The following is a 23,363-nucleotide window of genomic DNA, read 5'->3' as shown; positions in this document are numbered from 1 at the left end:
GCGAGTCGCCAGCCAATCAACGGCGCTTGGTCGCCTGACAGACGTTAGACACTTACGGCAGCAACGGGTGAATGCTCACCGACTCAAGGCGCTAGTCGCCCTCGGCAGTAGCACACGATCGCTTGCTGCCTTCCTCAACGGACAGATACCACCTGGCAAGAGGCGCCAGCCGCCAGCCAATCAGAGGCGCTTGGTCGCCTGGCAAGAGGCGCAAGCCGCCAGCCAATCAGAGGCGCTTGGTCGCCTGGCATGAGGCGCGAGTCGCCGACCAATCACAGCGCTCGGTCGCTTTCAACACCAGCCGACCAATCACATCGCTCAGTCGCTTTCAACGCCCGCCGACCAATCACAACGCTTTCAACGCCTGACGGCTGATCACAGCGCTTGGACGCTCTCACGGCGCAAAGACGCCATTACCGACAGCAGGAAGTTACGGTTCTGACCATCGTTGAAAGAAGACCTTCCATCCTGGCATCCCACACCAGGACTATTAGGTTGATCGACGCTTTTATTAAACTGACATACTCCCATATGTAGATATGTAAATATACTCTATATATAAACAAATATTGGAAATTGTCGCCTACATTTCTATCCTCTCTGCGATTTACAATCCTTGGGCCAACGCCTACTCACAGTAGCAGACTAAGGTAGAAAACCGTCTTTAAGTAGCCGCGCCCATACTTATATAAAATATTTCTTCCTGCAATTATTTATTTTCTATATATTCTTTGTATTTTAAAAATTCAAAAATATTTATTGCTACTATCGTTTACGCATTTCTTTATGATTTACAACGCAATATTATAATCATTGAAAGAACTTTTGTATTGATTTTTCATATATCAATTTAAATTCTTTTGCTATATGAGATCTCACATGAGAATTCATGTGAGAACACATGTGATGTTTTGGTACGAGTGTTCACATAAGTTTTCACATGAGTTCTCACATTAGTTCTCACATGAATTGCCACCTATATTACCACATGAGTTTTCATGTGAGATTTTTCAATAGGGATGTTTTTGAGTTAATATGCCAAGACCTTACTTGTAGTTTAATAATATTAGGTGTTATTTTCACATACTGAAGTGTTATTGTTCCGTCTTCATTTATCATCTCAGTTAAGTAAGACACAGCTTGAGACATTTGACAAAATCTGAAGATTTTTTTTACGGGGTCATATCAAATGTCTCAAGCTGTGTCTTACTTACAAGGAAACCTCGCGAAGTGGAAAATTCTGATTTTAATATAACTTTCCACACATGTAGGGGGAGTAAAAAGATGAATTTAGATATTTTTTATAGCTGCCCAAAAACGGTTTTAAGGGGTGAAACCATTGCTCATAGTAGAGCGGTTTTTTGCTTTTCTCGATATATCTCGAAAAATATTTGAGATATCAAAAAATGTTTCTTATAAAAGTTTTACAGTAAAATCTCTTCTATTCGACAACATTAATAATATTTTTTAAAAATAATTTTTTAAACAAAATTTTGATTAAAAATTAAAAAAAAAATTTTTTTTTGATATTTTATTAATGTGGTTGAATAAAGATGTTTTTACCATAAAACTTTTATTTGAAACATTTTTTGATATCTTGAATACTTTCCGAAATATATCGAGAAAAACAAAAAGCCGCTCTACATATGAAGGGTGATTTCACCCTTTAAAACCATTTTTTGGCATCAACAAAAAATTTCTAAATTCATCTTTTTACCCCCGCCCCTCCTACATGTGTGCAAAGTTTTATAATAAGAACATTTATGTGTATTTAACCGCAACGAATAATTTTTTCAAAAATTTATTTATTTTTGCATCTCTTATTTAAAAAAATATCTGTTGCGTGCGTTATTTAATAAAATTGTAAAATAAAGATAATTTTATCCTGAATGTACTTATAATTCTTTAAACAATATCGTAACAATTTTCGCGCTAACTAAAAATTTCTAAATTTATTCATCTGTGTGTGCGTGCGTGTGTGTTTTATAAAATATTAGTTTTAGATCTCGCGATAGTAGATCTCGCGAGGCTCGCTCCGACGCGCGACGCTCGGCGACCAGACTTGATGGTGGGGCGAGCGCGCAGCGGTTCTTATGCCCGGTCTTCGTGCCCGAACGTCCGGACCCTATTGATGATATTCCCCATAAGACCATACGTGTTGACAGCGTTCCCTAGAATGTATAAGAATATTTATTACAAATATTAGTAATAAATATTATAATTATCTAGATAACAATATCTTTTACTTACGAACAATTCTTATATTTCATAGTATTTACAATCATGATATTCCTCAAAGAAATGATGCATACAAAAATATTTTTTGCACCAGGAACAACGTATTATGGCAGGTGCATCACATATGGAACAGCGTGGTATTTCTTGTATATCTTTTCCAGAGAAACAAAAATCTACTGGATTTTCAAACTGTGGTGGCCGTACGTCGATATAGCCACTTTTGAACCAAGCGTATTTAAAAAGATTATGGAATCGTGGAGAGGACAGCTGTATATGCGTTAAGGATTGTAATTTAATGATATTATTTCTTAAATGTAAATTGATATTATAATTTAACAATGTAACGCGATCACTAAATGTCCTCACAAAGTTCTTCCATACTCTAAACCCATAAACATCAAGAGGTTGAATCATTGCTGTGGTTTTTTTTGGTATTGTTAAAATCCGTACATCTTTATCTTTAGATGGCATAAACTCTTGTAAGTTTGCAGGACAATGTCCGCTCCAAGAGTCTAGTAATAACACACTGAAACTTCCAGTTGCGGGTAAAAAACATTTGTGAACCAAGATTGAAAGTGTTGTGTAGTCAGTTTGCCTGATTTCGATGCTGCGATGAAAATATTTGCAGGCCTGAACAAAGTCGCTTCTACGCGTGGTCCAAAACTTCCACTGGCCTTTTTCAATACCAAATAAAGAGGTGTTTGTAATTGTCCACTTGCAGAAATTGTAGGCATAATGGTGTAGCTGTGTGTCATTGCTGATAGTGATTGAACTACACTTTCGACTGTTTTAACACCTTGTGTCGTTAACGTTCTGCCTGAATGTACTTCCAAATTAAATCCACTTTCGTCTGCATTATATATATTTTGTACATCAAAAACATCTATAAATGATTTTACAGAGCCTATGAAATCTTGGCACGCAATTTGTAATTGTTCTTGATTTTTCTTGGATGAATGGTTTACAAATTTTGTTATTTTCCTTGACACTATTCCGTGTTTTCTTTTAAAATTTAATATCCATGTTGCTCCTGCTTTAAAATGAGGAAGATTAATTTCCTCTTTTGCTTCCAGCGCCCATCGTCGCAGATCTGTATCATGCATAATACTGTTTTTGTCGTTAGCGTCTTTGAATTTGTTCAAGACGTATTCAGAAATGTATAATAGTTTTTCTCTATGAGTACCACCTCTTTGTAGGGAGAGTTCCCATTTATACAGCTGCGGCAAGGACTTTACCTTTCTAAACCGATGTTGGACTGATGATAAACTGTATAACGTCCCTTTTTTCCACTTTTCCAGAATTCAACAGCTTTTCGTTTATAGTTATTATTTACAACTTCGTATTCTTCCAATGTACAACTATCTTCTCCCACATCTTCATCAAGTTCTTCTACTTCTTCTATTTCGTCAGCTGCGACAAATTCTGCATCGTGTAAGTCCCAATAATTCTCAAATTCTAATGTAGTGTCGGTCTGCATAGCAAATGATATGTCATCCATTGAATTTTTTATAATATTCTTTATAGTATCATGCAATTCAATTTCTTTATCATTTGTAGGTGTTTGTGGAATATTTGAAATTTGGAATGAAACCATTAACATATTGAGAACATTCGCAGGATTTACACGTAACATTTTGGTTTGTTAAGCTAAAAATATGCACTTTTTCTGAATTAAAATTTTTGACAATCTTTTACACTTGTATGAATCGTTAAACTCGTGGGTACTTATACTAAAACTATGCGCAATATTTCCGACTTATATAGAGCCTTATCATCTTATTTATATCTTCTTTATATCAGAATCTTCCGAGTATGGAAAATTACTGCAAAATATTCTCACGTATAACGTGTGTGATTACATATTGCATTGCGACACTAGACGTAAATGAGCGATATGCACGTGTACATTGCACGTTGTACAATATACACATTGCAATATGATCATATTGTTTATATATTACACGTACATCATATTGCATATTTTCACGTAAATGAACGATATACACGTGGTATAATATAATCGCTTCTGTTAGGTATCACAGTATATTGTATTAGGTGCATATCGCTCATTTCCCTGCCCTAATCGCAATGCAGATTAGTCACGTACGTTGTACGTGAAGATAATCACGTACGTTGTACGTGAAGATAGTCACATACGTTGTACGTAAAGATATTTTGCAGTAATTTTTCATATTTAAAATTGTTACAATATTGTTTAAAGAATTATAAGTACATTCAGGATAAAATTATCTTCATTTTACAATTTTATTAAATAACGCACACAACAGATATTTTTTTAAATAAGAGATGCAAAAATAAATAAATTTTTGAAAAAATTATTCGTTGCGGTTAAATACACATAAATGTTCTTATTATAAAACTTTGCACACATGTAGGAGGGGCGGGGGTAAAAAAATAAATTTAGAAATTTTTTGTTGATGCCAAAAAATGGTTCTAAAGGGTGAAATCACCCTTCATATGTAGAGCGGCTTTTTGTTTTTCTCGATATATTTCGGAAAGTATTCAAGATATCAAAAAATGTTTTAAATAAAAGTTTTATGGTAAAAACATCTTTATTCAACCACATTAATAAAATATCAAAAAAAAAATTTTTTTTAATTTTTAATCAAAATTTTGTTTAACAAATTATTTTTAAAAAATATTATTAATGTTGTCGAATAGACGAGATTTTACTGTAAAACTTTTATAAGAAACATTTTTTGATATCTCAAATATTTTTCGAGATATATCGAGAAAAGCAAAAAACCGCTCTACTATGAGCAATGGTTTCACCCCTTAAAACCGTTTTTGGGCAGCTATAAAAAATATCTAAATTCATCTTTTTACTCCCCCTACATGTGTGGAAAGTTATATTAAAATCAGAATTTTCCACTTCGCGAGGTTCCCTTGTTAGTCATTTATGCCTTTCAATATACTCAAAATAACTATCTACTATATTTTTGAAACTTTTTTTGTTAATAACTTTTTAATAAAAAACGAGCGACGGCTAAAACTTTCTGTAGGTCACTCAGGAGGGTGACCTTGACAACATATGTCAAGGTCAAGGTCATTGGGGCTGGGTCCCCTATTATGCATATTTACCATTATATATATATATATGTTTGTTTTCAGATTACGTACTACTTAATTTTAAAAATGTGCATAATGCTGAACAGTTATTCAATACTGCAGTCACCAATAAATGTAAGAATGTTGCACGTAACTTCAAAAAACTCTCCACTTCAGAAAAGTCTGTAAGTTTAATATCTGGTATTGTAGAATAATACCAGCAGATGTACAATACCAGAAAATCTACAACAAGCTTAAGAAACTAAATTTAAAAAATTGTAGAAATAAAAGTTTAATCGTTTAAATTTAAAAATTTTATTTTATTTTATTTAAATTAGATTTTAAGCACAAGGTTATTTTAGACGTGTACAAAAGTATAATATTTACGTTTTATTTTATATGATATTTTATTTCATATTTTATATACATACGATTAGTTTCAAAAAAATACTTTTCATTGTATTATATAAACTATACCGTCATTTTTAAGGATTAGCCATTAATTGAAGGTTAACCATTAATTGAAGGTTAACCATTAATTGAAGGTTAACTATCACTTGAAGGTTAACCATCACTTGAAGGTTAACCATCATCCAAAGAAAAACCCTTAAAGTTGGGTGTGATTTTGGACCGCCAATTGAAGGTTAACCTTCAAATGATGGTTAATCTTCAATTGGCGGTCCGAAATCACACCCAACTTTAAGGGTTTTTTTTGGTGTTTTTTTAACGGTTAACACCAAAAGTTGAGTGTATTTTTCCATAAGGGTATTATCTAGCTAGCATCTGCTTAATTTTAATTATAAATACTAATTATAAATATATTATAATAAATGTTACAAATAATTATCTCATGACTGTACACATGAGTGTACACATTGAAAAAGAGAATTTATATTGTGTAAAATATTTTTCATTTTTATAATCATTATATAGTTTATTTGTTTATTTGCACCTTTCAATATATATTGTGAATAGTAAAGTGAGAGAACATAACCTTATTTTTTCATCTTATCGCTTATGAGAGTTCGGCTCGAACCGCCGTGCGAGACGGACATGTGTGCCCTGCTTGCTCGCTTAGATTGCCTTGTGCGCAGTTTTTCCGCGGTGCATTGGTTTTAAGCTGGGTACGTGGGGATACTTTGCAGAGTTTCTTTTTGGGAGGGTTCTTATTTTCATTAACATTTGTTGCTCCCCTATCGGAGGGGAAGCGTTGCCTTAGCGTTTAGTTAGTTTAGTATGGATACGTCAGATCACGTCGACACGCAGCTCACACGTGATAGCCCTCGCACCTCAGATGAAGAGTCTCATAATGTCGCTAATAAGAAAATGAGAATTTGCGTCTCAGAACAACCCTTATGGAAAAATACACTCAACTTTTGGTGTTAACCGTTAAAAAAACACCATAGAAAAACCCTTAAAGTTGGGTGTAATTTCGGACCGCCAATTGAAGGTTAACCATCATTTGAAGGTTAATCTTCAATTGGCGGTCCAAAATCACACCCAACTTTAAAGGTTTTTCTTTGGATGATGGTTAACCTTCAAGTGATAGTTAACCTTCAATTAATGGCTAATCCTTAAAAATGACGGTATAAACCCTAAAAATATGAACCCTCAAATGAAAGTAACAAATATGGCGTCCCAATGAGAATCTCTTAAGGGCTACGCTCGCTGAACCGGACTCCTCGCCTCGATCCTCCCTCTCGGACGCTAGCTGCCGCAGCTCTCCCTTTCCTGACGGTGAGCTCTCCCTGGTGATCCGACTCTCGCTCGGTTGGTCTCCAGAACACGCGCCGCAACGATCAATCCGTCAAGAAAGAGGTAACGGACTTGACACGTTCGAAGAAACGCAAGCAAGTGCGGCCATGACACCTAACGAGTGAGGAAGGAGGGCGGGGGCTCTTTGAGAGTGGCGTCTCGCGCGTCGCGCCATCTAATGTGAAACGATCGGGCGTTGTAAAACGCGAAAAGAATTCGAGCACAATCTGAACAAATTATTTAATTTTTAATAAGTCCAATTATTAATATTTATTTTCATAATTGAACTTATTTTTTATTTTGATAAATGTAAATACAAATACCTTATTGTATTAATATCTAATATTAATAATTTAATTAGTTGCTTAATTTAACTTCTTGTTTAATAAATGAGCGGATGTAGTACTGAAAATGTACCTATTATATAATATTTTAATTTTCAAAATTGTCAAATTACAAACAGGAATTTTGTTGTGACTTTTACAGTTATAAAGTAACTATTTAATGGAAATGGAAGCCTAAAAAAATTATTATTGTAACGCAATTATTATAATGCTCAAATCATAAAATATTTACATTATCCATGTCTGCGAACACAATATAATTTTTTATTCATATTGCATTCTATATAATGGCAATGTTATTATATATTTGACAGGCAAATCAAAATAGCTTCGAATCGATATCGAAATGATGAAATATCGATGTCTTAACAGAAAATACATAATTTGCCTGTTTACAGTCTGGCGCGATGAATGTATGTCACAAATAATCTCTTCTTTAAAAAAATGTCATATAGCACAAACATCGAAATAAGCTTCAAATTTCGAGCATTATTTCGATATGATGTAATATCGATGATTTCGACGTCAATTAGACGTCGATTCGATGGGTCATTTCTCGCTGGGTAGGGCCTAAGTCAAATTTTTTAAATGAAACCCCCTACTTTTTATTGTACCATTTTTTTCTATTAATTAATTTGAACAACTTTTGTTTGAAAAATTCTTTTATTTGCCTAATACTTTTTGAGATATTCAAGGAAAACTTGGTAACTTTTTCAATATTTAGCTTATGATATCGTGATAATTGTTTGCCAGACGAAAAAGTGGTATAGAGGATTTTTTGACTTGCTTTTGTCTTAAGAATATGCTGTTGCAATAGCACTCCAATTTTTTTAAATATTTGTAAACACTCCAAAAAGATGCATACACAAATATTTAAAAAAAAATGGAGTATACTATTGCAACAGCACATTTTTGAAATAAAATTAAGTTAAAAAGTCCTCTGTATCACTTTTTTCTCTGGCAAACGATCATCAAGATATCACAAGCTAAATATTGAAAAAGTTACTAAGTTTTCCTTGAATATCTCAAAAAGTATTAAGCAAATAAAAGAATTTTTCAAACAAAAGTTGTTCAAATTAATTAATAGAGAAAGATGGTACAATAAAAAATAGGGGTTTTCATTTAAAAAATTTGACTTAGGCCCTATTGGGCTCAATACAGGCCCTGGATCCAAAATCCAATAAGATCGTCTATTGGCCCCCTTCAAACCTTTCAACTTTTATCTGAAACACTTTTCCAATAAACCAAGCCGTCAATTGACACTTAACGAAGATTAACACAATAACATTTTAACGAAACCCAACGATAAAGGGATCATGGCGACACTGATTAAATCGACATAGAACATTAAAGGTTAAACCCTGTTAACACCAAACCAACATCCAACGATGAGGATCAATCTCCATCCTACACTAAACATTGAGGCTTAATCCCCAACCTACACTTATCATTGAGAATAAACTCTCAATATACACTCATCATTGAGGATTAAACCCACAACTTACCTAAACCTTAATGGTCAACACTCAATCTACACCTAAATTTAAGTGTTGACACTTAACTTTGATGACAAACACTAAACTTTGGGTGTTAACCATCAAAGTTGAGTGTACTTTTTCATAAGGAAAGAGTTTGACAATATCACGAAGGACTTTAGGATCGAGGAAAACAGGTCGGATGCGGATTGGAACGTGATTAGAAACCGCAGAAATCACTCCTCCAAAAAGCAGAGGGACGAGAAACTGTATAAACGGCGAAATCTGACCAGTGACGCGGGCATCCACATGCCTGAAGAAGATATGGAAGTGGACGTGGGTTCCCCTGAGAACGTCGGGGACAGTCGGGGCCGCGATCTTTTAATAAACAAAGCGACCCCGATTAGCAGTAGCGATATTAATGACGACACCCGTAGTGTGTTGTCTATTCGTAAAGATCACGTGACTAATACTGACGATACACGTGATACTACCGTGGATAATATTATGCCCCCTTTCGACAAGGAATCCTACATTGTAAGTGGCTCTATTTTGAAAAAATGTGACTCTGGAAACTCACATACGCTTGACGTGCAACGATTTGCTAGATTTGAGGACGACTTTAAAGGTAATGCGAAAATAACTCTTCGACTCCCCCTCGACCAGACTACCACTAAAAAAGGTAAGAATCTTATTAAAATATGGATGGTCCTTACGGATTTACAAATCTGTCCAACATCAGTAGTTATGATTAACCGTTTTTCGGCAGAGGCTGTGTTTAAAGATTTTATCGACGCTAATCGTGCGTTGGACATAATTGATAAGCTTAAAGACCCTGTTAAATTAGAAGCTAATTTAGAACAGCGTACAGTAATATGCAAGGGTGTCGTTTCGGATTGGCCGTCGACGATACCTGATCTATGATCGGAAATTCAAGATAAATCAAATATTCTTAGACTAGAACGAATGTACCGACGGAAATGGGATTTCTCTACTAAGAAATCTTTTTTATCAGCAACAGACAATATTATTATTACCTTCAAAGAGAATAAAGTCCGTGACTTGAAAATTTTTGCTAATGGAGTCGACCCAGGGTTAGGCCGTACGTACCTCAGGCGAGGCAATACTTTAATTGTTTTAGATTTAGTCATACTAAAGTTGCATGTAAAAGTGAGACACGCTGTATTACTTGTGGCGATAAATCTCATGGTCAATGTGACAAACCCCTACGTTGTTGTAATTGTAGAGGTCAGCATAAGTCCACATTTAGGGGCTGTCCTGCATATGAAAATATTAACGTTGTAATGGCTTACAAGAATATATCATTCCACAGTGCGCTGCGGATTGTCGAAGGTGAGGAAACGACGCCCCCGAGGTCCCACGACAGATATTTGAACCCCGAGGCCTGGCCAGGATTGCCGGCCCCTCCTAAGGTTAGGTTATACTCTGAGACAGCGAGCAAGTGCAGCCGTACACTTCGGGTAAGCAGCCGAGAGCGGGTGAAAGCCCGCAGGGAACGAGTCAGCGGACGCAGGGACCGGCGGAGCGAGCGGAGATAACGGCCGGACTCCCGGGCAGCGGACGGAGCGAAAATACTCGCGAATTATTTTATGTTCGAGTTAAGAAAAGACGGCGCCTGCGCGACGGCGAACGCATAAGGTGCAAAATAAGAATAAATCTCCCGGCGAGTACGAAAGAGGGACTCGTCGTGAGGAGTAGGCGTCGAATCCAGGCGATCATTCGGGCTATCCATTTCCCTTTAAGTATAAGATTCGCGTAAGGCCCGAATGGCCATGTTATTCTAAGACATTATTCTCATTGTTTTGACACTCCACCGACCATAAAAACGTTTATTTCGGTGGTTCATGACAGAAGAAGTTTTAGTTTCGCGCACGTGGGTCGGTGTGACTATTATGGTGCGTAAGCGGTGAACCGCGACAATCTCCAGAATCAGGGGCCCGGAGGAGCATCCCCCGGACCGGGTATACACGTTCACAAGACCGGCGTCATCGTCAGACCAAGTTCCCGGGAAATTCATTTTCCCAAGGAACAAAGGTGCTCAGCCACCTCCCAAGGACCTGGGACACCCTCCCAGGGGGTCGGCGTCATCGTCAGACCAAGTTCCCGGGAAAAACATTTTCTCCAGGAACAAAGGTCTTTATCCATTTTTCAAGGACCTGGGACACCCTCCCAGGGGGTCGGCGTCATTGCCAGACGAAGTTCCCGGAAAAAGCATCTTCCCCAGGAACGAAGGCCAAGAGAGGCATTATAAGCACCCCAGCAGGGCACCCGAGGGGTCGGCGTCAACGGCCGACAATCGAAAGGTCACCTGGACATCATCTACGGGAAATTCACCCGGAATCGTCATCAAGGGCATCTCCAAGGAGGTGCGCACGGGTCGGCGTCAAAGACATTAAAGATTTCCAAAAGGTGAAAACCTGGTGCATCGGGGTCAACGGCGGAAGGTTCTCGCACTGCGTTGCGCGTGAAAATTTCCACGAGAACCCTCTGGAACGTTCGCGAAGGCGAAATGCGCAATAGGGCATTCGGCGAGTGCGTGATAGTCATGTTGTTTTCGCGTGATCGCGCCGGGCGTACGTGCCGAATACAATAGGCGAAAAGAGAAAGTTCGGGAGTGGGAACGACTCGGCATAGTGGGGAGGCGAAGCGAAAGCCATTGCTCGAGGCAGTCTCTCGGGTATAGCCGTAGCGAAAGGACGTATCACGCTCTATACTCACAGCATACGTGTTATACTTAACAACCGGGAACTCCCGCGTACTATCGCGTAAAATAACTCGTTTAACAATAGCGAGGGGCACCGAATTGCCAATTACAATCGAGTGTTAGCCGAATACGTCGAGTTGAAATTCGGATACATTGTTAACTAACGGAAGTGCATATCGAGTATATAACAACCGCGAACATTGGGTTACGCGGATACAAAGTATTGTGCGGACGGTGTTAATTATTGTATAAAACAACCGAATACTCCAGCGTTAATTGTGCGCACGGACATTGTATGATAGAGTGATAATCACGTATGTGTCACGTGATCTTGGAGTGATTGCTAAGGGGCATCGAGCACTCTGGCGAAATTAATTATCTTGATAAAAGGCATTGTATCGACGAAACTAATAAGCCGAGATACGCGAATTAATCAACTGTGCAACTTTTATCGAAAAAGCGCAATCCACACCGAGGCGCAATACCATCGTTGTGAAGCACCTTTATGATAATTGTGAAACGGCCTGTAGAGTTGAAATGATGATCTACAATTAAAGAATAATTATTTCTGAAACAAAGTCTTAAGATTAATTATAAAATTAACTATACTTACCTTCTACTTACCTTGTCCTTTGGCGATGATCCATCGTTGTCCAGCGGCAATCCGGTATGCGATATAAAGCGAGGATCCGGGGAAGCTCAGCAGCAGCGACGATCCATCCTGGGCAGGAACCTGCAACAGAAGAAAAGTATTAGTATATAATTAAAATAATTATCGAGACTTACCTTCATCCGGTATGCGGTAATGCGAGGTATGCGGTAATGCGAGGATCCGGAGACGGGTAGCAGCAACGGCGATCCATCCTGGGTGCCAATCTGAAATAGAGGAAGGGAGTTAGCGGCTAAGTTATTAGTGATACTTACCATTATCCAGTATGCGAATAGGCGAGGATCTGGAGACGGGTAGCAGCAACGGTGATCCATCAGGGACATCGATCTGAAAGAAAGAAATAATATTAGCGTCTTGCGAAGAATCGGGGCGTTGATACTAACATACCTTCTCGGTAGTCGAAGGTGAAACCGAGTGGCGACCGTTTGATAGGAATATTATCCGCCGGAATCGGGCCTAACTCGTGCCGTCCGGTCACACAAGGACAGTGACAGACGGCGGGAGCCGACGTCTGACGACCCGCGTGCGGAAAATCGAGGTCGCTTTCCTCGCGTGGATAGAAGGACAAAGGATATACGAGATTCGTCGTCTGAAGCCGTACGAGATTACTATAAGCAATTTGACACACGTGCTGGCGATATCTCTAAAGAAAAGAGAGGCATTCTCCTGTCTGCGGCCCGTAACGGGGCTGCATGGTGAAAGGTTGTCCGTGGGAATGCGGATGAGGTGCGCGGGGATACAGACCGTTCCCGGAGAGACTTCCTGATTAGAGAAGCTATCGACAATGTCCTGCAGTTGCTGCAGAGGATACCGGAGGCGTGAGAACTTTTAATTGGTGCCTTGGTAAGCTCAAATGATTACAGTTCAAGGGGTAAGTCATTGTCTCAGAAATCAAATCGCTTCAGATTCTATAAGGAAAAAGGAATGGAGAGAAGAGAATTAGATAGATATAGTGAATTTCTAAGCGACTCAGCTAGATGTGGGAGGCTCCCTAACCTCTCTTCGGTATAATTCAGGCTCTTACTATGAAACTGTTGAGGCTATCAAAGCAGTAGGAATGAGCTCTCCAAACACGTCATGGATTATGATATTGTGGTACTTACTGAAACTAGATGTTTGGGCCGAAATCATGTTTATTTTTCAGATTACAAGACTGTGCATAGTAGAAATTTGCTCGGTAGTGGAGGTGTTTCGATCTCAGTTAGATCACGCATTTATTTTGATATTCTGCTCATTACCGATGCTCTCCCGATCGATTATGATGTGGTCAGTATTAAGACCAAAAATTTAATTCGGAATCTGAACGTGGTTGCGATCTATAGACATCCTCGTAAGGCCATTGCACGACGTGATCTCCAACCTATTTTCAATGCTGTTAACGGTAATGAAAATGATACAATTATTCTAGATGATTTGAATGCACATAATGTTGCGTGGAATTGCTACTCCACCAACGATAATGGTGAATTGCTATATGATCTAATGAGCGTCGAGGATTTTTTCTGTGTAAATGTTGACACCAGATCTCGTGTGGGTTGTCGCGGCCAGCGTGACTCAAACTTGGATCTTTTATTCGGCACAGAGGGTATCATTAATAGAGTTGCCTACCAACAGTTGGAGGAAACCTGGGATAGTGATCACTTCCCTATCTTCTTCACCTTTGATAGCCATACGCAGATTTATAGAAAAATCACAAATAGTGTTTGAAAGCACGCGGTAGCGCGAGGTAGCGCGAGGTAACGAGATGACCACAAAATATAGCAAGTACAAAAATGTAGAAAAATAAAAGTCTATATTTACAGTGTCTATATGTACAGTGTTTTACAGAGAGTCTTTGATGCCGTAAGCGCGCACAGATGTTAGCACAGCAAAAGCGTCGAAAGCTATTAAGCAAGCGAATGCGAATTGATAAGCGAAAAGCGGTGTTAAGCGGTGTGCAAGCGGTCGTATAACAATACTAGGCGGGTGATCTGCGAACGAGAGCGGTTCCGCGGCGCAGCGGCGGTCTTTTATCACCTCCGAGACGAGGCTCCCTCCAGGCTGATCACCAAATAATTTCGAGAGGGTGATTGGCCATTGGCGGCCTACGTCATCGTGCTTACATCACAGTTTTCATTTGACGATGCGAAGTGATCGTTACGTGTTTTCGATCGCTATGTTTACAGCATGGATTTTTTCTTTGTGTAAGAGCGGTTACTTGACTTTGTTTGTGCGACTGATTAGCCGTGACAGTGTTATTGTAATGTTAGCGAATGTTCTGGAAAGCGAATAAAGGAAAAGATCCATGCTATACTTGATACGATATCTTTATGCGATTGCTTTAACGATTTTTTTAATGCGACTTCACTCTAAATTTTAACGAAAGCGTGTTTGCGCTCACACGCGATTATCATGATCTCAAACATCCCGCCCGCCTCGGCAAGTGTTGACGAAACGACATGGTGCGCTCGATGGAGCGACCGAAGTCGCGGCAAGTATCGATTTTTGATCGATTCGCGATGATCGCAATACCGGCGCGAGTGTGAGCGGCTATGTTGCGGAGCGCGCGGCTGCGCAGTGTCATAGCACGCGAAGATCTCGAGCGATGAACATATATACGCAAATCGCAAAATAAGTGACGTGAAGTGTTCTGTGCCCGTGAAAAGTGAAGTAAAGTGACGCAAGATTACGGTGAATTGAGGCGGAAGGCCGAAATACGCGAGTGCGCACGGTGAACTTTGAACGTTGGCAGAAGGCCTACAAGAATAATTCCGTGAAGTGAACGTAAATTGGCGGAAGGCCGACAAAAACAATTGAGCGACAGAGAGTGTCGATTGGCTCACGCATCCTCCGGCGTCGGCTGGTCCTCAGCTCCGGGAAGAAGCACGAGTTTGCATAGTGGTCGAACTAACTCTGACGTGGCGGTCCGGATCGTCGCCACTCGAACAATGCCATCGTCCCCGGGGTGCACTCGGATAATGCGCGCAAGTGGCCATCGGCTCGGTGGTGTGCTTTCGGTGCGTACCAGGCACAGAAATCTGACGGAAGGCGCATCCTCGGGTTTGAGCCACTTCGAGCGAGCTGCCATTCCGTTGATGTATTCGTGCGACCATCGTGACCAAAAGTGATCGCGCATCTTTTGGAGATGTTGCCACCGGGAAAGTGAGCTCTCAGCAGTGTCGGTTAAGGAGGGTTCGAGAACGGCAAGAAGAGGAGCGCCTATCAGGAAGTGTCCTGGGGTGAGAGCGGATATGTCGTCCGGATCGTCGGACAAAGCCTGCAGCGGCCTGGAATTCAGGCAGGCTTCGACCTGAGCGAGGAAAGTGCTCATCTCCTCGAAAGTGAGTCTGGTCTCTCCGATGACCCGACGGAGGTGGAACTTGGTCGACTTGACGGCAGCCTCCCACAATCCGCCGAAGTGCGGTGCAGCCGGCGGGTTGAAGTTCCACTTAATGCTTTCCGTGGCGGCGACGTGAGCAAGGCGACGGCCGTCGGCAGACGAAGCTCGGAAGAGCTCTCTCAGGACTCGGTCTGTTCCCAAGAAATTAGTGCCGCAATCCGAGTACAGTTCTTCGCAGAGGCCTCGACGGGAGATGAAGCGACGAAAAGCGGCGAGAAAGGCTTCTGTTGTGTAATCCGACACGACGTCCAGATGCACCGCCTTGGTACAGAGGCACACAAATACTGCGATAAAGGCTTTGTGCGCTCGGTGTCTGCGGCCTTTGCTCGTGCGGATGAAGATCGGGCCGGCGTAGTCCAGGCTGGTCCGGAGGAATGGGCGTGCTGAAGTGACTCGGCCTCTCGGGAGGTTGCCCATCGGAGGTTGAGGTGCCGTGGCTCGCCAGCGGGTGCAAGTGACACAGCGATGCAACATCTTTTTGACGACGGAGCGGCCTCGAGGGATCCAGAAGCGGAGGCGAAGTAAGCCGAGGGTGAGCTGCACTCCGCCGTGCAGTGTTCGACGGTGGCACGACTCAATGAGCAACCGAGTGAGCCACGAGGACGGCGGTGCGATCATCGGGTGTCGCTCATCGGTGGAAAGCATGGCATGCTTGAGGCGACCTCCGACTCTTAGAACGCCGTGGTCATCCAGGAATGGACTCAGGCTTGCCAGCGGACTTCGATGTGACACAGTGCGGTTTGCGGAAAGTGCCGTGATCTCGTTGGCGAAGTGCCGGGCTTGCACCACGCGAAGCCAGAGAAGCAGTGCGTCGTCGATCTCGTCTGATTTCAGTGTGAGTGCGGTGGTGCGGGAAGCGGTGCGTCGCCATCGAGTGCACCAAGCCGTGACTCGTAAAAGTCGGTGCAGGGAGGAAAACCGAAGAAGCATTTCGGGCTCGGCCTCGACCTTCTCGGTGGCGACGTGCGCCCCGACTCTCTGTTCGGGCGGCTCGGTGTCGGACATCTCAGGGCCCTCGCACGGCCACTGGGATCGGTCCTCGCGGAGCCAGGCGGGTCCAGTCCACCACAGAGGATGTTCCATCAGTTCGCCTGGAGCGATCCCTCTGGAGGCGCAGTCCGCAGGGTTGTTTCGCCCGGGGACATGTCTCCATCAAGCGTCAGGCAGCTTTTGCTGGATGTGGGCCACGCGGTTCGCCACGTAGGTTTTCCAGCGGGAGGCGTGTCCTTGAATCCATTTCAAGGTAACCTGCGAGTCGGACCAAAGGAAAGTGGGTGCTGTGAACAGACGCAAAGTGGAGCGAGTGTGACACGTGAGAGAAGTGAGCAAGTCGGCGGCAGTGAGCTCTAGCCGTGGCAGTGACACCTGCTTGACCGGGGCCACCTTGTTCTTTGCGGCCAGCAGATGAATGGCCACGGTGCCGTTTCTGGTGATGCGGAGGTACACGGCCGCGGCGTATCCTCGCTCGGACGCGTCGGCAAAGCCGTGCAGCTCCACTTGCGCGTCCTCGTCTCCGCTGCCAAGCCAGCGGTTTACGCGTAGGCGGGAGAGAAGAGGCAGTTCCTCGAGGAAGCTCCTCCAGCAGTGCGCGTCGGCGGCGGGAAGCGGATCGTCCCAATCAAGTCGTTGGAGCCACGCGGACTGAATAAGAATTTTCGCGCGAATCACAACGGGAGCTAGCCATCCCAGCGGATCGAAAAGGCGTGCGGTTTCCGCGAGAACGCGTCTCTTTGTGAATTCCGGGACAGGGCGCGGGTGAATCGCGAACGCGAAAGTATCCTCGTTCGGGTGCCACAATAACCCGAGAGTTGAAAAACTGTCGTTTTCCCACGAGTGCGGTTCGTGGTGGAGTCGGTGCTCGGGAGGGAATCCCGACAGCACTTTCTCGCAATTCGCGGCCCACTTTCGGAGCGGGAACCCGCCCGCCGTGCACAGCCCGCGGAGTTCTGTCTGTGAGGCGATCGCGTCGGATAAGGTGTTCGCCCCCGAAACGACGTCGTCCACGTATGTGTCCTCCAGCAAAGTGATCGCTCCCCGGGGATATCGCGATTGTTCGTCGTGGGCCAATTGTCGCAACGTCCTAATGGCCAGGAAAGGCGCACACGCGAGACCGTACGTCACCGTGAGGAGCAGGTACACGCACACGAAGGCGAGGAGGGTGCAGCGCCAGAGGATGCACTGGTATTTCCGGGTGGATGAGGATCTGCCGGTACATCTTTTCGATGTCCGTCACGAAGGCGTAGCGGTGCCAGCGCCAGCGCATCAGGACGTCGGCTAAAGCGGGCAGCAGGTTGGCGCCCACAAGGAGGTGGTGGTTCAGCGACTCACCGGACGTCGTTTGTTGCGACCCGTTGAATACCACCCTGAGTTTGGTGGAGGTGCTTGATTCCCGGAGCACTCCATGGTGAGGTAGGTAGCACTCGGGTTTAATTGCGTTGTTTGGAGAGACGGAAGCTAACTCCATATGTTTCAGCTCCTCGTACTCCCGCATGAACTGGCGATAGAGCTCGCCGAACCGGGAGTCTCTTTGGAACTTCCGCTCCATGGCGGTCAGCAGGCGTTCGGCCGGACGGCGAGTTTCGGACAACGTCGTTGGGACCTTGGAAAACGGCAGTCGGACCACGTACCGTCCCGTCTCCGTGCGGGAGTGCGTGCGCTCGTAGAAGTCCTCGCAATGCTGTTCTTCTGGCGTGAGGGCGGCGGGAGCGGAAGGCTCTGCTTCTTGCTCCCAGAAGCGGCGCACGAGATCGGCCAACTCGTAGTCGGCCGTTGCTTGGTAGCTGCCGAGCGCGTGGAGGGCTGAAGCACCGCAGCCACCGGACAGGATCCACCCGAACGCTGTCTTCTGGGCGATCGGGGCATGCGGCCCGCCCTTTCGGATACCGTCTTCGAGGATGGTGGAGCACACTTCTGCTCCGAGAAGTAGCTCGACCGGGTCCCCAGCCGAAAACTGCGCATCGGCTAGAGGCAGCCCTTTGAGGTGGGGCCACGTAGCGGGGCTCTTCGTCGTCGAGCCTTGGTAGAGAGAGAGGCGGGGCAGCACAAACGCGACGGCAATAATCGTGTCTCCGGTCGTCTCGGACGTAAGGCTCACCGTTACCTTTCCGCGGGTGGACCCGGATTTCGAACCCCCGATTCCGAATATCGTCACAGCGGAGCGAGAGCGTTGCAGGTGCACGCGCTGCGCGAGGGATTCGGCGATAATGGAGACCTCGGATCCTTGGTCGAGGAGGACTCGCACTGGATGTGGATTGCCGTGGCGGTTGGCGATGGTCACTCGCGCGGTTGCGAGGAGGATCGCCTTGCGGTCGTCAGCGGAACGCACGGCGGACAGCGCACTGACTTCGGCGGACGTTGACGCGGGAACGTAGGCTTCACGAAGCATCGTGTGATGCCGAGCCTTGCACGTGAAGCAGTTTTTCGCAGATTGGCACTTCGCGACGGAGTGATTACCAAGGCAATTAAAGCACAACCGACTGGACTCGACAGCAGTTTTTCGTTCGGTGGCGGACTTAGATTTAAACTCGCTGCACGTCATTAGCGAGTGCTTTCCCTTGCACAGGGCGCACTGCGGATCGGACCTGTCTTTTGACCCGTGCTTCGCGACGTGGGTCTTCGCGGACCGAGCGGAATCCGGGAGTTTCGCGGCGGTTTTTGATTTCGCGGCGTTCAGCGTGAGGATGCGCTTCGAAATGAAATTTGTGAGTATGTCGTGCTCCGGCGGATCGACGGAGTCGCTGGTGGAAGACTCCCACTCAAGTCGCGTTCGCGGATCGAAGAGCTCGACAACCAGGTGGTTGAAGAGGTCCATTCCATGGGACTCGATGGGTCTCCCGATGCTCTCCTGAGCATTGACTGCGGTTGTGACGGCGTTGTAAATGTGGCTCAGCTGTTCAGCGGTTTCTCCCTTCATCTTCGCCACGGCGGTAAACGTGGCGAAGTTGGAGCGTATCAACTCTTTTTTGTTTTCGAAGTGTTTGCTTAAGATTGCCCACGCGCGGTCGTAATTGTCTCCGGTCATTGTTAATGAACGCACTAATTTTTCAGCGGGCCCTTTCAGACAAGATCGGAGGTAATGGAACCGCTCAGTGTTCGAGATCGACGAGTTTTCACCGATGACCGACAGGAAGAGATCCCGGAAAGACGGCCATTCCTCGTACGCGCCCGAGAAGTGTGGTAATGTAATACGCGGCAGCGAGGTTTTGGGGGCGCGTTCGCCATTCTGCTCTGGCCCAGCTGGAACCCGGGGCGACGCGGCTTTTAAGGTGTTTGCGCAAGTGGTGAGCAAGCTGTGCTGATGCACGTACGCATTCTCGACGGTGTCAAAAAAATCAGTTTTGTAGTACTCACTCTCGGTGTAGAGATCTCTGTAGCATGCCCGAATGAGATCGTGGTTTGACTCAAACTTGGCCCACAGGTCGTCGAGAATGCGGATGCGAGTGCTCACAGCGTCGAGGGTAATGTTGTCTGCACCCTGCTTCCGTAGATTGGTCATTGCGCGGGCAATGCGCCCGTGGATGTCGTGCTGACCGTTCAGCAAGGCGCTCTGATCTATGCTCATGGCTGCGGTCGTTCGTTGAGGAAGCACTACCGAATTTGCGGTTGCCAGTCGGATCCGGCTCGAAAGACCAGAAATGTTCGAGAGCACGCGGTAGCGCGAGGTAGCGCGAGGTAACGAGACGACCACAAAAAACAGCAAGTACAAAAATGTAGAAAAATAAAAGTCTATATTTACAGTGTCTATATGTACAGTGTTTTACAGAGAGTCTTTGATGCCGTGAGCGCGCACAGATGTTAGCACAGCAAAAGCGTCGAAAGCTATTAAGCAAGCGAATGCGAATTGATAAGCGAAAAGCGGTGTTAAGCGGTGTGCAAGCGGTCGTATAACAATACTAGGCGGGTGATCTGCGAACGAGAGAGGTTCCGCGGCGCAGCGGCGGTCTTTTATCACCTCCGAGACGAGGCTCCCTCCAGGCTGATCACCAAATAATTTCGAGAGGGTGATTGGCCATTGGCGGCCTACGTCATCGTGCTTACGTCACGGTTTTCATTTGACGATGCGAAGTGATCGTTACGTGTTTTCGATCGCTATGTTTACAGCATGGATCTTTCCTTTGTGTAAGAGCGTTTACTTGACTTTGTTTGTGCGACTGATTAGCCGTGACAGTGTTATTGTAATGTTAGCGAATGTTCTGGAAAGCGAATAAAGGAAAAGATCCATGCTATACTTGATACGATATCTTTATGCGATTGCTTTAACAATTTCTTTAATGCGACTTCACTCTAAATTTTAACGAAAGCGTGTTTGCGCTGACACGCGATTATCATGATCTCAAACAAATAGGATATTCTCTAAAAGAACAGATTGGTCTCGTTTGTATGATCTGGTGAAGGTGAAATTAACTCTTCTTTACTCCCTAACAGTAGAAAGGCGGTGGCCTTTGCCTCAGGCAGGCGTGGCGAATGCCCTAGCCCTACAGGTCCTGATGACCTTGGCAAACGCAAAAGGTCGCACAGATGGTGGGATGCGGAGTGTGATGAGGTTATACGTAATAGAAAATCCGCCTTTTCCGATTTCAAGAGGAGTAAAAGCTTACACACGTGGTTTGAATATAAAAGATTGGGTGCATTGGCTAAACGCTAAACGAACCATTAATTGGAAGAAAAAAGAAAGTTTTGAAAAATTCTGCAGGGACATCAATAGATTCACCAGCCTGAGCTATGTGTGGAATGCGATGCGCATCTTGAAGAACGCCAAAAAAATGTTGAGTGGAATAAATAGCTCTCTTAAGGTAGCCAAATGCCTCGTCATCTAATTAGTGACGCGCATGAATGGATTAACGAGATTCCCACTGCCCCTATCTACTATCTAGCGAAACCAACTGCCAAGGGAACATTTTAAAGCATCAGTATATTGAATTAATTATTAATGTTAATGATGAAATATTAATATTCTGAAATAAATGTTATTAGGCACAAGATCCGCTGATAACCGTTTCCATCGTTATTTATAACGATAAAAACGATTATCAGCGGATCTTTTGTCTAACAACATTTATTTCAGAATATTAATATTTCATCATTAACATTAATAATTAATTCAATATACTGATGCTAATAAGCATCTTTATGTAAATAATGCTACTGAATCTCATATAAATCTACAAAAAATTTATTACTGAAAAGTATTCATTAAATATTATGATAATTTGCCTTATATAAACTATTCATTAGCATCATATTTAAAATGTATATTTTATACTAATAAACCTCTTGTTTATGAAATTAAGATTAAGATTTTTAAGATGCAGCAGCATCATTTATATAAAGAATTATATAATGCTCATTAGTATTGATATATTAAATTGATTATCAATTTAATGATAAATTATTTATTAATTAAACAAAATGAATATTGTAAGATTTGTTAATGGTGATTTCTGCCATTATTTAAACTTACATTGAATGAAAATTATTAGCCGACTTATAATTTAAATTTGCACACATATGCTAATTGCTGACTTTTGTTCTGTGCATAAACATTGTGTGCAAAAAATAATTTAAGTAATAAAATTATAATATATAATGATTATGATGGTCTATGGTACGAGCTTTTTTCGTAAGAGAGAAGATGTCTTTCGTTTTCTTAATAAAATTTATTTCATAACCTGTATTGTCATCTCGACTTCTGTTTTAACGTTACTGCTACGGAAATCCGTCACAATTGTATTGCAACTTCGGGCGCTAAAAAGTTCATTTTATTGTAAAAAAGATATGCGAGTGATTATAGGTGATGCACCGAAGTCAACGCAATTGTGAACGACCATGCGCGCCTGCTCGAATGGGCAACCCGCCGTACCGCTCTGTATCGTCTTGGTACACCCTGTACAACAGCGGTGAGGCGAAGTTTCTGGGTATCTGGCTTGATCACTGCCTGAAATTTGATCGGCAGGTTCAGGAGGTTAGAGGCAAGGTTAACAAAGCCAATTCTATTATAAGATATTTATGCTGGGTGTCCAAGGGCATGGAAGTTAATACGGCCCTTATGCTCTACAAGAGCCTTGTCAGATCAATCACGGACTATGGTAATTTTGTATACTTCCCTAGGGACTCCGCGCTTCAACTGAAATTGGAGAGGGCCCAATATATGGGCATTCGCACCGCATATAGATATAGAAACAGCACTCCCAACAACGTTATTATCGCCGAAGCCAAGGTTAGATTGCTTATGAACCGTGCTGATATGCTTGGCAGGAACTTCGTCAATAAGTCGATCGCTTATAACCAGAATGGCTTGTGTCAGAAGCTGCAGCGAATGTTGTCAGCCTATGTATAGACTCTCGCTCTTGTCTGAGATTTGGAAAAAGTCTGTTCCTTTTAGGGTCGGGATTGGCCCCCCAAGAAAATTTGAGATTTTTCGAGGCTCGTTCGGTGCTCATACATTTATACCCGCTGTTAATACCACCATTGGCAGAGCCAGAAAGAATAGCAAACGCCCTGATCAGCTTCTTATTCGGGATATTATCGACGAATACGATTTGGAGCTCTCCTGAAATCATCTTTACTGATGGCTCATATAATGAGTCTAAACGTTCTACGGGAGCTAGTATTGTTACTTGTGACCAGGACATCGCCTACAAAATGAGTCTTCCCTACTTGTGTTCATCGTATACTGCAGAGGCTTTCGCTATCAGGTCTGCTTTACAAT

General features: G+C 43.3%; 2 protein-coding genes and 1 pseudogene across 2 annotated transcripts; all 3 read right to left on the bottom strand.

Annotated features, from left to right (window-relative positions):
* Positions 1-1,733: 1,733 nt before the first annotated feature.
* Positions 1,734-4,265, bottom strand: LOC139779906 (uncharacterized; annotated as a pseudogene).
* A 10,829-nt stretch (positions 4,266-15,094) lies between these two features.
* On the bottom strand, positions 15,095-16,738 carry LOC139779896 (uncharacterized). The gene has a single exon (XM_071718388.1). It carries the CDS (start codon positions 16,736-16,738, stop codon positions 15,095-15,097), a length of 1,644 nt encoding a protein of 547 aa, XP_071574489.1.
* Positions 16,739-18,205: 1,467 nt separating this feature from the next.
* On the bottom strand, positions 18,206-20,216 carry LOC139779895 (uncharacterized). Its single transcript, XM_071718387.1, has 2 exons — positions 18,307-20,216; positions 18,206-18,254 (listed from the first exon to the last, which is right to left on the bottom strand). The coding sequence occupies exons 1-2, from the start codon at positions 20,214-20,216 to the stop codon at positions 18,206-18,208; spliced, it is 1,959 nt and encodes a 652-aa protein (XP_071574488.1).
* Between the last annotated feature and the right edge of the window lie 3,147 nt (positions 20,217-23,363).

The sequence above is a fragment of the Temnothorax nylanderi genome, unplaced genomic scaffold (genome assembly GCF_030848795.1).
Source record: "Temnothorax nylanderi isolate EJ_2023f unplaced genomic scaffold, tnyl_v1.0 TNYL_tig0249_pilon, whole genome shotgun sequence".
Taxonomy (NCBI): Eukaryota; Metazoa; Arthropoda; class Insecta; order Hymenoptera; family Formicidae; genus Temnothorax; species Temnothorax nylanderi.
Note: the sequence above shows the minus strand (reverse complement) of the source record. Positions and strands in the feature narration are given on the sequence as shown.

What these genes read in the sequence shown, in the direction of transcription:
- LOC139779896 (XM_071718388.1), bottom strand. Translation starts at nt 16,738, where the DNA reads ATGGAACATCCTCTGTGGTGGACTGGACCCGCCTGGCTCCGCGAGGAC.
- LOC139779895 (XM_071718387.1), bottom strand. Translation starts at nt 20,216, where the DNA reads ATGAGCATAGATCAGAGCGCCTTGCTGAACGGTCAGCACGACATCCAC. An exon ending in GAGGACTTCTACGAGCGCAC is followed by an intron (nt 18,255 to 18,306) that starts GCACTCCCGCAC and finishes CCGTTTTCCAAG; the next exon opens with GTCCCAACGACGTTGTCCGA.